Below are 14,870 nucleotides of genomic sequence, written 5' to 3'. Positions count from 1 at the left end.
CTGACTGTATCATGGAATCTGCTGGAAAGATGAGTCAGAGCCGGACACTGAGGGGTTTCAGACACTGGCCGAGGGGCTCCCCTGGAGCCCCAGAACCTTCTTGAGAAGAGGAGTGACCTCGTATGTGGCTATGAGGGGAGAATGGAAGGAAGGGGGCCGGTTAGGAGGTGACTACAGTAGTCGGGGGAAGGTGGTAAGATCCCACACCTGCTGCCTGTGGTGTGAGGAGGGGGCATGGGCTCCATTAACCACTTGGCAGATGGCTGGATGGGGGTCAGGGAGTGGGGAGAGATTGTAGTGGATCCTTTCAGTCGTGTCTGGCTCTCATGACCCTGTGGGGTTTTCTCATCAGAGATACGGAGTTGGTTGGCCAGTTCCTTCTGCTGCTCATTTTACAGATGAGGAAACTGAGACAAACAAGGTCAGCCAGCTAGCAAGTGCCAGAGGTCCTATTTGAACTTGGAACATGAGTCTTTCTGCCTCCGGGCCCAATGGGGTCCAGGAGTAAGGGATGGCCAAAAGGTCAGGGTTGTGACTCTGGATGACTGGAAGGTGGGGGTACCCTTGGGGGAAGTTAGGAGGAGGCTTGGGTTTGGGGGGGGGGAGATGGGGCTTGAGGTGCAGGTGGCCCCCTCCCCCCCACCAAGATCTGCCCATCCTCAGTCAGGAAGCCACACAGACTATTGGAAAACCTCAGGAGGGTTTGGTGGCACAGGGAGGGGCTTAATATGTCGAGACCCAGAGGCCTCTGAGTCGGCTGGGGGAAGATGGCGACAGGGACTGCAGCTGAGCAGCGAGCTTGGGAGTAGAACCGTCTCTTGGTCATCTGTGGGCACCTCGTCAGCTCTGTTTCCCCTCTCTCTCTTGGTCAGGTGGCCATCTGATGCCAATCATCCTAGGCCAAGAGCCCAGGGGCTCTTCCCTGGCCTGGAAGAATTCTAGGACATACCGTCATGTCCAGTTTGGGGAAAGGGTGCGGCCAGGCCAGGCCGGCCTCTCTGACAGCCAGTTCTGTCTTTCCCCAGCTCTTCCACCCCCAGTGGAGCACGGAGGGGCCACTGGACTCCTTCCACCCAGGCACCAGGTAAGTTGGGGCCTCCCTCCTCTCTCCAGATCATCCCCCCAGCTTCTCTCTCCTGGGCAGCCTTTCTCCTTGGGGTTTTCTGCCAGCATCCCGCCCAGGGAGTCGAGGCTCTCCCATTAAAGGAAGAGGCACGGTGCCATCTTGTAGCGCTCCTCACCTCCCTCCTGCTGCCTCTTTCCAGTGACCAACCAGAGACCATCTCTCTGTGACTGGCTTTCCCCACTTGTGGTGACCCTTTCTGTATACCTGTCTGTATGGGGCTGAGATGACCCCAAGACCCCTCTCAGCTCTGAGGCCACTGTGGGCTAGAGCCGGCAAGTCTCTGGCCCAGTAGTCAGGAGGCCTTACTGTCCTTTGAGGGGCTGGAGCAGAAGCTGGGGGGCCCTTTGTTAGCAATCACAGAAGGAATGTGGGCTGAGGGATGAGTAATTGGGTTAAACATCTTCAGACACCTCTGAGCGTCAGGCATCCTCACAGCTTCTAAATGACCCTCTGATGGGTAGTGAGCTCCCTGTCACTGTTAGGCATGCAGAGAGGGACTGGAACAGAGGGGAGACGTCCCCCAAGATTCCTGCCAGCTCTGGGGGGCCCTGATGAAGGACAGGCATTCAGATCCGCACCTCCTGTCCTAGCCCCTGCAGAGGGAAAAGACAAAAGGGGGTCAGTCCCTGCCCTCAGGGGGCTTCCCTTTCAGGGACTCCCAGTGTGGGCATCATGAAGGGGCTGAGCCTGCGCTGAGCCTGGAAAGAAGAGAAGGATTCTGAGGCTGTGATGAGGAAATGCATTCCAGACACTGGACAAAGGCATGGAGGTGGGAGATGGGCCATCAGGGTCAAAGCTCAGCCCGTTGCCTGGGGTTGTACGGCATATGAATCAGTCATTGAGGAGCCTGCATACACTAAGCACCTACTGTATGCCAGGCCCTGTGTGAGGTTCTGATTTTACCCCAGCAGCACTAGCAGCTCCTAAAGGTTTCTGAGGATTTGAAGGAAACCTGGGCCTTGGGGAGGTCGTTTTGGCAACAGCAGGGGAATGGAGGCACTGAACTCTGAGAGGCCTCAGACCCAGTCCGAGACCAGGTTTGAACTCGGGAAGATGCAGGCCCAGCATTCTATTCATCGTGCCCCCAACTGATGTGTATGTGCATTTATACACACACATATATACACACACATGTAGCATTGCACACATTTATGTGTAGATATATAGCAATATACAAACACATATATTTGCTTGTTTAAAATGGGGGATCCTACGTAGATTGTATATGTTGAATATGAGGCCAACATTTCATCATAAATAAGTCATTATATGGAGAAAGAAGACAGATGCAGAGTAGATGAAGGCGAGCTTTGGGGGGGAGGCTCCAATGCTGGCAGGACCTCTGCAGAAGGAGTCCTGGAGGGGCATTGAAGTGGGGGTGAAGAGGGAAAGAATTCTGGTGATGGGGGGTGGCTGGTGCAAAGGCGTGGAGACGGTAGATGAAGCGTCATGGATCAGTGAATGACACAGAGAGAAGTAAACTAAGAAAACCACCAAGGTAGGAAGGGGCCAATTGTGAAGGGATTTTAGGTTGGATCATTAGAGTTTCTTGACTAGGTTGGTTGGTTAGGGGGTTGGGGACCTCTTGAGCAGGAGGGGGCTGTGGTCAAATTTAGGCTGAGAGGAAACTGGACTGGAGTGCAGAGAGCCTGGAGGCACCCCCCAGTCTCAGCTTTGCCATGGTCTGGGTGCGAGGTGATGAGGGTCTGCTCCAGGGCAGGGGCAGGATGGGGGGGTCAAACTCCAGAGACATTGTGGAGGGAGTGAAACTGACCAGATCATGCAAGGGTGACATTGACAGGCTATGACATTGACAAGATGATGCAAGGGTGACATTGATGGGGTGATGCAAGGGTGACATTGATGGGGTGATGCAAGGGTGACATTGAGGGGGTGATTCAAGGGTGACATTGAGAGGGGTGATGCAAGGATGACATTGATAGGGGTGATTCAAGGGTGACATTGATGGGGTGATGCAAGGGTCACGTTGACGGGGATGATGCAAGGGTGACATTGAGGGGGGTGATGCAAGGATGACATTGGTAGGGGTGATTCAAGGGTGACATTGATGGGGTGATGCAAGGGTGATATTGATGGGATGATGCAGTGGTGACAATGACAGGCCTTGGCACCATATTTGATGTGGGAGATGAGAGGGATGGGGGCATCCAGGAGGACGGTGGGAGCCCGAGAGCTTTTTACAATGCCTGAAAACGATAAAAAAAAATTCTGTTTTGAACATGCTGAGTTTTCCATCCCTAAGGGAACCAAACCCCTTAGGTAGTTGTAGGTACAGGGAGGCTGGAGTGATAGTCAACTCCTGGGTCATCTGCTTAGGGACTATAATGAAACCCATGGGAGCTGATCTGGTGCAATCTCATTTCAATTCAGTTAACTTTTTTAAAGCACATACTGAACTGTGCTAAGTTCTAGAGAGAAGAGAGAGGCAAAAGACAGCCCCTGCCTTCAAGGAACTCACAGTATAACGGGGGCAGAGGGAAGATACCAAATGCAAATGCAGGATAAATAAAAAATTTTTTAAAATATCTATTTTTCCATCTACATGCAATAGTAGTTTTCAACAAACATTTGGGGGGGCAGGGCTTTGGAGTTCTACATTTTTCTCCCTCCATCCCCCTGCTTCTCCTGAGAAAAAGCAATCTAATATTGGCTCTATATGTACCACCTTGCTATAAACACAGATCCATATTGTGTTGTGAAAGAAGAATCAAATCAAAATTAAAAAAAGTAGAAAAAACCCTATAATCCCTAAGACAACTTTTAAAAATTGAAGATAGGAAGCTTTGGTCTGTATTTAAACTCCACAATTCCTTCTCAGGATATGGATGATATTCTCCACCACCGGTCTTTTAGAACTGTCTATTGTCCTGCTGAAATGAACAAGGCAATCATATTGATCATCCCTAATGTTGTGAATGTGTACAGTGTTCTTCCGGTTCCGCTCACTTCACTCAGCATTAGTTCGTACAGATCTTTCCAGGTTATTCTGAAGTCCCCTCCCTCATGATTTCTTCCAGAACAATAGTGTTCCATCACATTTGTATACCACAATTTGTACAGCCATTTTCCAATGGATGGGTATCCCCTTAATTTCCAATTCTTTGCCACTATGAAAAGAGCTGCTATAAATATTTTTGTACATGTGAGGTTTGGGGGGGGGTTAATTTGTTTTGCAAGGCAATGGGATTAAGTGACTTGGCCAAGATCACCTTAAATGTCTTAAGGCCAGATCCTGACTCCAGGGTCAGTGCTCTATCCACTGTAGCACCTAACTGCCCCTCTGTGAGTTTTTTTGTTTTTTTTTTTTACCATTTTTCATGATCTTTTGGGGACACAGACCAAATAGGGTATTGTTGGATCAAAGGGAATACGCAATCTTATTGCCTTTTGGGTAAATAAACAGGAAATAACAGAGAGAAAGTACTAGAATGAAGAGGGGTTGAGGAAGACTAAGGAAAGAATCTGGAAGAGGGCAGCCTGTAACAGTTCTTTGAGAAAGACTTGCCAAGCGCTACTCTGAGCCACAAGACTTTGAGTAGTACGGCCCTGTGGGGAAACATAGCCAAGTTGCTAGGAAGAAAGCTTCAGTTTCCTCCATCATAGCTACAGATCTTATAGTTGGTTATGGGCACATTTGTTATTTGAAAGGTGGGCGGATTTTATTGGGGAACCAGTCAGGAGTAGCACTTGCTCGGCTGCCTCAGGAAGAGCCCCCAGCTCCAATCTGAAGGAATGGGACTTGAGTTTCTGCAGCTGCAAGAAGAACTACTTTCCAACAGCAAGTATGAGCCTGGAACAAGGGGAGCAGTTGGAGTAGGAGCCCCCAAAGACTCTGGAATCTTTGGCCAAGGTTGGGATTCCACTGAAGGTGACCCAACTGAGCCAGGCAGAGATCCCAATGGGGCCACCTGCCTTTGGTGGGAGCTAAGCTAGCAGCATGAGACATATGGAAAGACTTGGAGAAGAAAGTGGCTGCAGTGGAGTCAAGGCTTCAGGAACAGCTCTCAGAGTTGGAGAGACGACTGAAGGGAGACTGGAAAGAATATGCAATAAGGGTGCTCTCTGCACTCCAGGCCCAAGACAAAGAGTGTGGGCAGAGGAGACCCAGAGGGAAGAAGAATACTGATTGAGGCAGACACTTCAAGGGCTAGAACAAGACCAAAATTTCTTGGCCATCCTAAAGCAAGAGGGTCTAATTTACCGACACAGGCAACAATGACCATTTGCCATTCTTCCTCCCCCCCATTGCCCCCCATTGGAACCCACCTTTGAAACTCTTATGTCCCACCAAGAAACTATCTCTGTGTTGCTGGAAGATGGGCAGGAAATAAGTGGCATTATCACTCGAGAGGAGGAGAGTAACAACTAGAGATGTTGGATTGGAGACTCCTCTTATCTGTCGTAAGCTATAAGGGGAAAAGAACAGGTGGAGAAAGTAACCCCTCAGCTACATCTGCCTTGATGTTTGTGGATTTTTCTCCACTGAATAAATGAGGTTTTGGAAGGGTAGAATAAAGAAACACTTGCAGTTGTGTGTGGCAAGGAGGAAGATGGCAGCACAGGAAAGAAGTGATCAAATAGGAAGAGAACTGGAAGAATAGTAGTAAAACCCAAAGAGGAAGGAGGTCATCAGTGTTGGCAGAGGCCAAGGGAAGGTTTAGATGGATGAGTTTTGAGAAAAGGCCATTGGATTGAGAGCAGCTTCGATGGAGTGGCAAAGGCAGGAGCCAGATTAGGAAACATTGAGAGGCCTGGGAGGAGTGGAAGCAAAGGCATGACTGTCAGTGATGGCCTCAGGGAGCTTGGCTGAGAAGGGGAGCACGGATCATCAGTCAGTGGGTGAAAGCTCCATTGAGGGTGATTAAAGATCATGGAGACGCGGGCATGTTTATAGGCAGCAGAGAAGGAGCTGGGAGAGGGCAAGGAGCTGAGAGAATCTGGAGAAGGGGACCAAGAGGAGCCTTGGCTGCCTCTTCAACAGAGTTGAGTGAAGAAGATCCTTGGTGATCATATCAGGGGGCATGAGGTGAGGAGAAAAGAAAGGGGGGACTCTAAGTGAAGGACCTGAAATGGGACCAGGAGGTGGCATGGGAGACTGGGAAAGGCTTGGAGCTACCACAGTGATGGATGGGATAGGAAACCAATGAGGTAAGAGCCAAAGGACAGTGTGAGGGCCTGCTAATGAGACAGATGGGTCAGCAATTTCAAGGCCTCTTCCAGTCACAGTTGGCAGGAGGAGCCTGGAGCTGGGATTTGTAGTGATGGGATAAAGTTGGGAGTAATTTTGGTTGGTATTTAACAACCAACTCTCTGGGACAGACAATTCACAGAATAATAGCTCAAGCCCAGTATTGATGCTTACACTGAACATTTAACAATTAGCACCACTCATGAGTTGGCTCCAGCCCCCACCCCCTCTGGAGAAGGGAGTGAGGAATCCAAGAGCAGAGAATAATGTAGAGTTGAACTGGTTTCTCAGGTCAGGGTTGGGAAGAGAGAAGAGCATATCCAGAGCAAGGGAAGAGAGGGTCTGATTGAGGTGTCAGTGTGCTCACCAAGAAGGTGGATGTGACTGTGTCGCCCTGGTGAGATGGTCAGCATGCCCACACAGAGTAAAACGAAGGACCCTGGGATCCCAGAGGACACTGAAGAGGGGAAAGGGGCTGGCCTCGTTTGAATTTGAGCATCCTTGAGGAGTAGATGAGTTTGGATGGGAAGATGGTGAGTGAATGAAACAGACCCTTTTGTTTTCTTCAAAAGAGAATCGCTTTTGGATCAGGAAGGTCAGACCTGATAGGAGATTGATGCCCCCAATAAGTTGGGACACTTAAGATCACTCCCCTGGATGGTTCCAGTCACCTAACCCAGCTGGATATGGGAGGAACTGACTCCCAAGATGGCTCCCTATGGGGATGGAGAGAGGGCTGCAGGACCAGAGAAGGGCAGGTCCTCAAGAGAGGGAAGTAGAGACTCTGGTCTAGCTCATTCCTGGCAAAATTCTCCAAAAGATAAAACGTCAGTGATCGCTGAGAGGTGACCACCCTGATGGCCTTTGGGGCACATAGATGAGGCTAGTCTGTCAGAGAAAGCTGGAGAGAGGAACCCACCTAGATGCCAGTCAAGTGCTCTCCTGTCTCCAGAGGTAGCTTCAGTTGAAGTGAAGTGAGGACAGTAGTTGGTGGGGAGGGATGCCATTCCCTGGGACCCTGAGGGGTCACTCAGGGCTGAGGCTTAATGTTGTCAGAAGTCTTCATAGATGACCCCAGTGAGCCTAGTGTTGAACTCGTCTCACTGGCCACAACCAAGACCGGCTTAGTGGGATTCCAGGGGGCCAGAATTGGGAAAAAGAGCATGACAGGGAGGATGGAGCTGAGGTCCCTCAAGACATTGATGGACCAAAACACTGAACAGAGACTGAGATGCTTAAGTGGATGGATAAATGTAGTCTTCCCTCTGGAACAAAGGAATCAACTCATAGGAACCAGTGGGTCTGCATTGTCCATTATCTGTAAGAATCCAACAAGGACACATTTTAGCTCCATCTTAACAGTAACCAACAGCAGGTGAGGGGAGGCGGGAGGGGATCTGGTCCAGGGGTCAGAGAGAAGTGAGAGAGGGCAGGAAGGCATTAGGCTAGGGTGTATGTGGGGGGGTGGGGGGTGTATGTTTAAGTGAGTGTAAGAGTGTGTGTGTGTGTGTGGTGTATGAATATGTGCTCTGTATGGTAGGGGGGGTATATGGTGTGTGTGGTGTGTATTTATGTGTGTGTGTATATGGTGTAGAGTATGTGCCTGTGTGTGTGTGTGTTTGAGTATGTGAGTGTGTGGTGTGGGTGTATAAGTATGTGAGTGTGTGTGGTGGGGGCGTGGACAAGGGAGGATGGGAGATGTGGCTGGAGAGGTGGGAAGGGCCAGATTGCCAGATGGGATCCTATAGGCCAGCATCAGGAGTGGGCTCTTCCCCCTGTACCCCCGGGAGGCTCCTGGGCAGTGTATCTAGGGTACATCAGCAGGAAGGGGCTGTAGGAAGGAGGCTGTGAAGAGGCTGTTGGTTGTTCAGTTCTGATCCTTCATGTCCCCATCGAGGGTTTTCTTGGTAATGATACTGGAGGGGCTGGCCATTTCCTTCTCATTGTACAGATGAGGAGACTGAGGCACAGTGAAGTGACTTGCCCAGGGTTACACAGATAGGCAGTGTCAGAGGCTAGATTCGAACCCAGGGAGATGAGTCTTTCTGACCTGGGGCCCAGGGTGCCCCTAGAGGCCCCTAAGAGGCCATTAGAGTCCCTAGCCTGGACAGATAGTACTGCAGGTTGGCTCTCAGGGGGAATTCCTGCCTGTTCCTCCCTTTCCCATTATTCTGTCTCCTGTCTCCTATCGATCTTCTCCTTTTTGTCTTTATGTCACTGATGCTTAACAATGTCTGGCATATGGGAGGTGCCTAATCATTGCTTGTTGACTGAGTGATGGACGTGGCAATGGGTAGAGATTGGAGAGGGAGAATTAATGGGACCAGTGACTGATTGGCTGGGAATGGGACTCAGGGATTCCAGGGTCTGGAGCAGAAAGTCTGAGAGGATGGTGATGCCAACAATGGAGCCCATGGGTCAAGGTAGGCAACATTGGTGAGGGGGGTGTTAGCTTTTGTACAAGGGAGAGCATGGAGACCTGGAAGATCCAAGTGGTGGCTGGTCAAGAAATGAGGGCAGGGCTCCCAGAGCATCGTGTACCAGGCTTCAGTCCATGCTGCTAAACCATCAGTAAGAACAGGGGCTTGGGCTTGGTGGTCTCTGAGGTCTCTTCCATTTCCATAGCCATGATCTGACCTCTGGCTAAGACCCCTTGGGATCAGCCACCTGGTAAATCTGAATTGAGCCTCTGCTTATACACCACACCCCAGCCCTTGTTGGGGGGAGAAGGACATCTTTCCCTTACCCTCCACCTCCAAGAGGGGGGTGATGACATGTGCCCACTGCCCACTTGGTGTTTCAGGAAGCAGTGACATTCAAAGATGTGTATGTGGACTTGACTCTGGAAGAGTGGGGATGCCTGGGCCCCGCTCAGAGGGACCTCTACAGGGAGGTGATGCTAGAGAACTACAGGAACCTGGTCTCCCTGGGTAAGGAAGCCTTCTTCTGGGGCCTCAGAGCTGGAGGTGAGGGTGGGAACCAGATCAGGTCCACATCACCACCTCCTCCCTTCCCATTCCTGACCCTGGGAATGTCTGCTCCCCTTCCCCAGTTTCTTCAGCCTCTACAGACCACAGGCTGCACCTTGCCCTCTCCTTCTCCCCTCCCCCAAAGACTTAGAGTCCATTAGGAGCCAACCCCACCTTCCCTCCCTCTAAACATTCTGCCACATCCACTCTCCCCTAGGAGCTGAATTCCCAAGTGCCAAGCCAAAGCTAATTGCCCAGTTGGAGCAGAGCAGAGAGCCGTGGCTGGTGGAAGATGACCTGTGGGGCCTCTGTCCAGGTATGCAAAGACTTGAGAGCCAAGCAGAAGGGGAGCAGTAAGACCAGGGGCTCCCTGAGGGAAGGGCTAGCTGTGGCCTCTTGTGTCTGGCATACAGTAGGTGCTTATAAATGTTGATTAAGTGAGTAAATGAGTGAAGAAGGGGGGCAATCCATCATTTGGTTAATCAGTCATAACTGATAAACATTTGTTAAGACCATCTCTCAAGCAGCCCAGAGTCTAACAGGGGACACAGTGAGCAAACACACATATACAAGTAAATAATCTACAGGATAAATAGGAAATAATTAACCAAAGGAAGGCTTCCTGGAGAGGAAGGGTGCTTCAAAGAAGCCAGGGAGCCTGGCAGTCAGATCTGCCTAGGGAGTGTTCCAACCACTGGGATGGCCAGAGAAAGTGCTTGGAGCAAAGAGGAAGCCTCGTGTTCTTGGATAGCCAGGGGCTTGTGTCACTAGATCCAAGGGGACATTGGGGAGGTCCAGAGAGAGCACTTTTGTCTCTGCTCCTGGAGGCGATAGGGAGCCCCCCCTCCAAGAGATTGAGGCTTATGTCTTCCCTTCTCCTTCAATACTACTTCACCAGGTAACCTCATCAGCTCCCATGAATTAATTACCATCCTATTTTATCAAAGCTCACATAGAAGGCTTACATGATGGTGCCTACAGTCCAGGCCTGCACCAGGGTGATGGTGGTATCCGGGAGAGATGTTGGGAAGGGAAAGTAGACTTGGTTTGGTACCATATTGGATATGGAGAGTGAGAGATAATAAGTCCCAGGATGACCCCTCCTAAGTTTTGAACCTGAGGGACTGAGAGGATGCTATTGCCCCTACAGTAAAAGGGAAGGTATGAGGTGGGGGAAAGATGATGAGTTCTGTTTTAGACATATGGAGTTTAAGATGTCTACTAGATATCCAGTTTGAGATACCTGAAAAGCTGTTGAAGATACAAGATTAGAGGGCATGAGAGAGGTTGCGGCAAGAGAGTTGGATGAGCTTTGACAGAATAGAAATGATAATTAATCCATCTGATGGGAGCTGATGAGGTCACCAAGTGAATTAGAATTGAAGGAGAAGAGAAAAAAGCCCAGAAAGAACCTGGAGGATTCCCTATGATGGGAGGATGTGATACAGAGGAGGATCCAGTAAAGGAAAGCTCAGATAGGTAGGAGGAGAACCAGGAGTCCTGAAAGAGAAGAGATTCAAGGGGAGGGGGCTGCAGAGAGTCAAGAGAAGGAGAACTGAGAAGAGGCCATTGGATTTGGCAACTAAGAGACCATCAGAAATGTTGGAGAGAAAAGTCTGGGTAGAATGACAGGGTCAGAAGCCAGATTATGAAGACAATGAGAGGAGAGGAAGTGGAGACCCTCATTCAAGTGGACTTTTGGAGGAGTTAGCAACAAAGAGATACAGGATCATAGCGGGGATAGAAGGATCAAGTGAGAGTTTCTTCAGGGTAGCTGAAACATGGGCATGCTTATAGGCAAGATGAAATGAGCCAGTTAACAGGAAGAAACTGAAAATAAGTGAGAAAGGGTTTCCTAGTTGCTCTGTCAATATGGTGGACCCCACTTTGTGACTGTAATGCATTTGCTCCAACATCACTTCTGTTGAAACACAGCTCCAGTGTCGCCTTTACCTGAGCTCATTGCTCACCTCCCACCTTCTCAGATCAAAGTGACTGGCTCCCTCTACTCCTCTCATACACAAATAGACTTGAGAGTCATTTGTCTTCTCTCTAACTCTGAACCATCTGAGAACGGGATCTATGGGTTAGGTCATCTCTAGAGGCCCAACACTCAACATAAGGCCCTGTACAAGAAATAGGAATAATTTATTTTTCTATATTTTTCAGATGGGTGCTCTAAGTCTGAGACTTTAGATTTAATCCCACACCAGTATGTTTCTGAAAAATCATCCTCTCAGGAAGAAAGACTTGAAGGACTCAGAAGGGACAACTTCAGCCAGAGAGAGAGCCAAGGAGCTCCACAGCAGGATAGCCAGGACCCACCTGTGACACCACAGCCCACCACCCACAAAGAAATGCCCTCTGGGGAGAGCAGTCATGAATGTAACACCTTTATTAGAAATGTGGACCTGAGAAACCTTGCCACCATATCAGAAGAGGCTCCCCTGGCTCAAGACAACAGAGAGAGCTTCCACCAAAACTCAGTCATGGTTCAACTTCAGAGAACTGGTGGAGAGAAAAGACCTTTTAAATGTACTGAATGTGAAAAGACCTTTCTTTATCAATCAGATCTTGTTATACATCAGAGAATTCACACTGGAGAGAAACCCTACAAATGCAATGATTGTGGCAAATCCTTCAGTAATAGTTCCTACTTTATTCAGCATCATATAATTCATACTGGTGAGAAACCTTACGCTTGTAATATATGTGGGAAAACCTTCAGCCAGAGTTCATCCCTCACTGAACACCAGCGAATTCACACTGGAGAGAAGCCCTATTCATGTAAAGAGTGTGGGAAGGCCTTCACCCAGAGCTCATCCCTTATTAAGCACCAACGATGTCATACTGGAGAAAAGCCCTTTAAGTGTAAAGAATGTGGAAAAGCCTATACCCAGGTTTCACATGTTGCCCGACACAGAAAAATCCATACAGGGGAGAGACCCTATAAATGTAATGAATGTGGGAAAGCTTTTTTTCATACTGCTTCCCTTACTCAACATCAGGCGATCCATACTGGAGAGAAACCATATAAATGTAATGAATGTGGGAAGACGTTCAGCCATAGCTCTTCCCTTACACAACACCAGAGAGTTCACACCGGAGAGAAGCCCTATGAATGCAGCGACTGCGGCAAGTCCTTCAGCCACAGCTCCTCTCTTACGCAACATCAGCGGATCCACACCGGGGAGAAGCCCTATGGATGCAATGAATGTGGGAAGGCCTACACCCAGATTTCACACCTTATGCGACATCAAACAGTTCATATGGGGGAAAAGCCCTACATATGTAATGAATGTGGGAAGGCCTTCAGCCACACTTCCTCCTTTACTCAACATCTGACGGTTCACACTGGAGAGAAACCCTACAAGTGTAATGAGTGTGGGAAGACTTTCAGCCAGAACTCATCCCTTACACGGCATTTGAGGATTCACACAGGAGAGAAGCCCTATGTGTGCAAAGAGTGTGGGAAGCGTTATACTCAGGTTTCACATCTTATTCAGCACAAAAGAATTCATACTGGAGAGAAACCCTACCAGTGTGGGGAGTGTGGGAAGGCCTTCAGCCGGAGTACACACCTTAATGAACATCAGAAAATTCATACTGGAGAAAAACCTTACAAATGTAATGAATGCGGGAAATCTTTTAGCCACAGCTCTTCTCTTAATCAACACCAGAGGATTCATACTGGAGAGAAACCTTATGAATGTGATGACTGTGGGAAAACCTTCAGCCAGAGTATACACCTTATTCAGCATCAGAGAATTCACACTGGGGAGAAACCCTATGAATGTAATGAATGTGGAAAGACCTATACCCAGATTTCCCACCTCCTTCAACATCAGAAAATTCATGCTGGAGATCCCCTATGAATGTAATGAGGGTGGAATGCACACCAGACTAACCATTGGATAAAGACCCTAGAAAACACTCTTCCATATAGGGAGCTTCTATTGCACAGTGGGCTAGGAAGGAAATCTGACTGGACATCTAAGATTCCATCCTGGAAAGTAATCCATGGAACAGATTCCAACCATTCACTTGGATAAAACCCCTCTCCCCTCCAAATCTCCCCTTCTCTGCACCAGTTTGTTACCAGGGATGCCATAAGACTTAAAAAGGTTTCTGTCACAACCAGCTCCATTCCCTCCATGGCAATCCATTTGCTGCCACATAAGGGCAAAAATTAGATTTCTTTAACCTGAGAGGGGAGGCTGCTACTCTGTGATCTGTGTCGCTCAGACTCCTAAGCTTTTCCAGATGCAAAGTAGAAAATTGTGTATTGAACCCATTATAGTGAGAGCATTGTAGAAACAAGTGCTATCCATCAGAACCAGCAGAATGATCTAGTGTTTAATTTTAGCTCTACCAAAAAGTGAAATTTCAGCGAAATACTGCACATCAGGTCTTATTGCCCTGAAATCTGTGACAGGGAAGAATCCTCTTTGTCATCCTGTGGTCCTCTCTTCTCCATTTATGCTCCGATACTTGACTCTCTTTGCTGTCTTGTGTGTACTTCTCTTCTTGTGTCTCCCTTTCTTTAAAAAAATAATCCTTTTCTAGTATTTTCCCAATCTGTGTCATTTCAGGGGTGAGGAGTTTTCATAAATTGTTGAACCTGGACAGTCCTCATTGCCATTTTTTTTTTGGTGCTGTTATTGTTCCCATGCCTACCTGTAGTGGATTGTTCCTTAGCAATTAAAAACCATCACTTGGTCATGCCTTTGATAGCCAACAGGCCTCCTCTGCATCTGAAAGGCCACCTCAAAGTTGTTTTCTATTACAACATTTATTCACATTTGTACCTATTGTGACTCAGTCTAGTCTTTGGAATGTCAGAATCCATTTACCCAAGTATGATGTTGCCATCCCTGACCAGTTTGCCAGATGTCCCAATTCATCAGCTCCCTCTTGTTGGACATTTAGAGCCAGCCAGAAATGAAATAGATTACCTCAAGAAATTATGACCCCCTTCTCCAGTGAAGGTCTTCAAGCAAGAAGCAGGAAGACCCTTTAGCTTGTTACTAAGGGAAGTCCTGAGGGGGTATAGGTTAGACAAGATGACCTCTGAAGGCCCAACAACTTTGAGATTCTGGGCTGCAGGTTGGTCATTGGTCCTGAGTTGACATCTATATTGTAGCTACATTTCTTCCTTTTTATAGATTTATAAGATTTAGAGCTGGAAAGGCCCTCAGAGGTCATCTTATCCACACCCCTCATCTTACAGAGGAGGAAACTTAAGTCCAGGAGAAGTAATTTGTCCAAGACCTTACAAGTAGTAAGCAGCAGAGCTGACCAGGTCTCCAGGCTCCAAACCCAGCAATCAAACTCTGAGCCTTGTTACTTTCTGGCTGTGTTTTCTAGAATATTCCTTCACAAATCACATACCATGTAACAAGCAAGCTTTCTGGCCATATTTCCTCCATTTGGGATGGATATTTATATTTAGAGATTCACTTTGGATTGGTGTGTAATGGTGGGTAGAGCCACCTTGTCACCATGGGAATTTGTATCTTTAGTAGCCATAAGGTTTGCATCTTTTGCAAATATTTTTATGTATTAT

General features: G+C 48.3%; 1 protein-coding gene across 1 annotated transcript in view; it reads left to right on the top strand.

Moving 5' to 3' along the window:
* Window positions 1-14,870, top strand: part of LOC141510081 (uncharacterized) — a 45,931-nt gene that overhangs the window by 3,012 nt on the left and 28,049 nt on the right. Inside the window, exons 4-7 of the mRNA XM_074220084.1 lie at window positions 1,026-1,084; window positions 9,139-9,265; window positions 9,522-9,620; window positions 11,474-13,147. Coding sequence (XP_074076185.1) covers window positions 1,026-1,084; window positions 9,139-9,265; window positions 9,522-9,620; window positions 11,474-13,147 — 1,959 coding nt within the window. The remainder of the gene's footprint in view (window positions 1-1,025; window positions 1,085-9,138; window positions 9,266-9,521; window positions 9,621-11,473; window positions 13,148-14,870) is intronic.

The sequence above is a fragment of the Macrotis lagotis genome, chromosome 1 (genome assembly GCF_037893015.1).
Source record: "Macrotis lagotis isolate mMagLag1 chromosome 1, bilby.v1.9.chrom.fasta, whole genome shotgun sequence".
NCBI classification, from domain to species: domain Eukaryota; kingdom Metazoa; phylum Chordata; class Mammalia; order Peramelemorphia; family Peramelidae; genus Macrotis; species Macrotis lagotis.
Note: the sequence above shows the minus strand (reverse complement) of the source record. Positions and strands in the feature narration are given on the sequence as shown.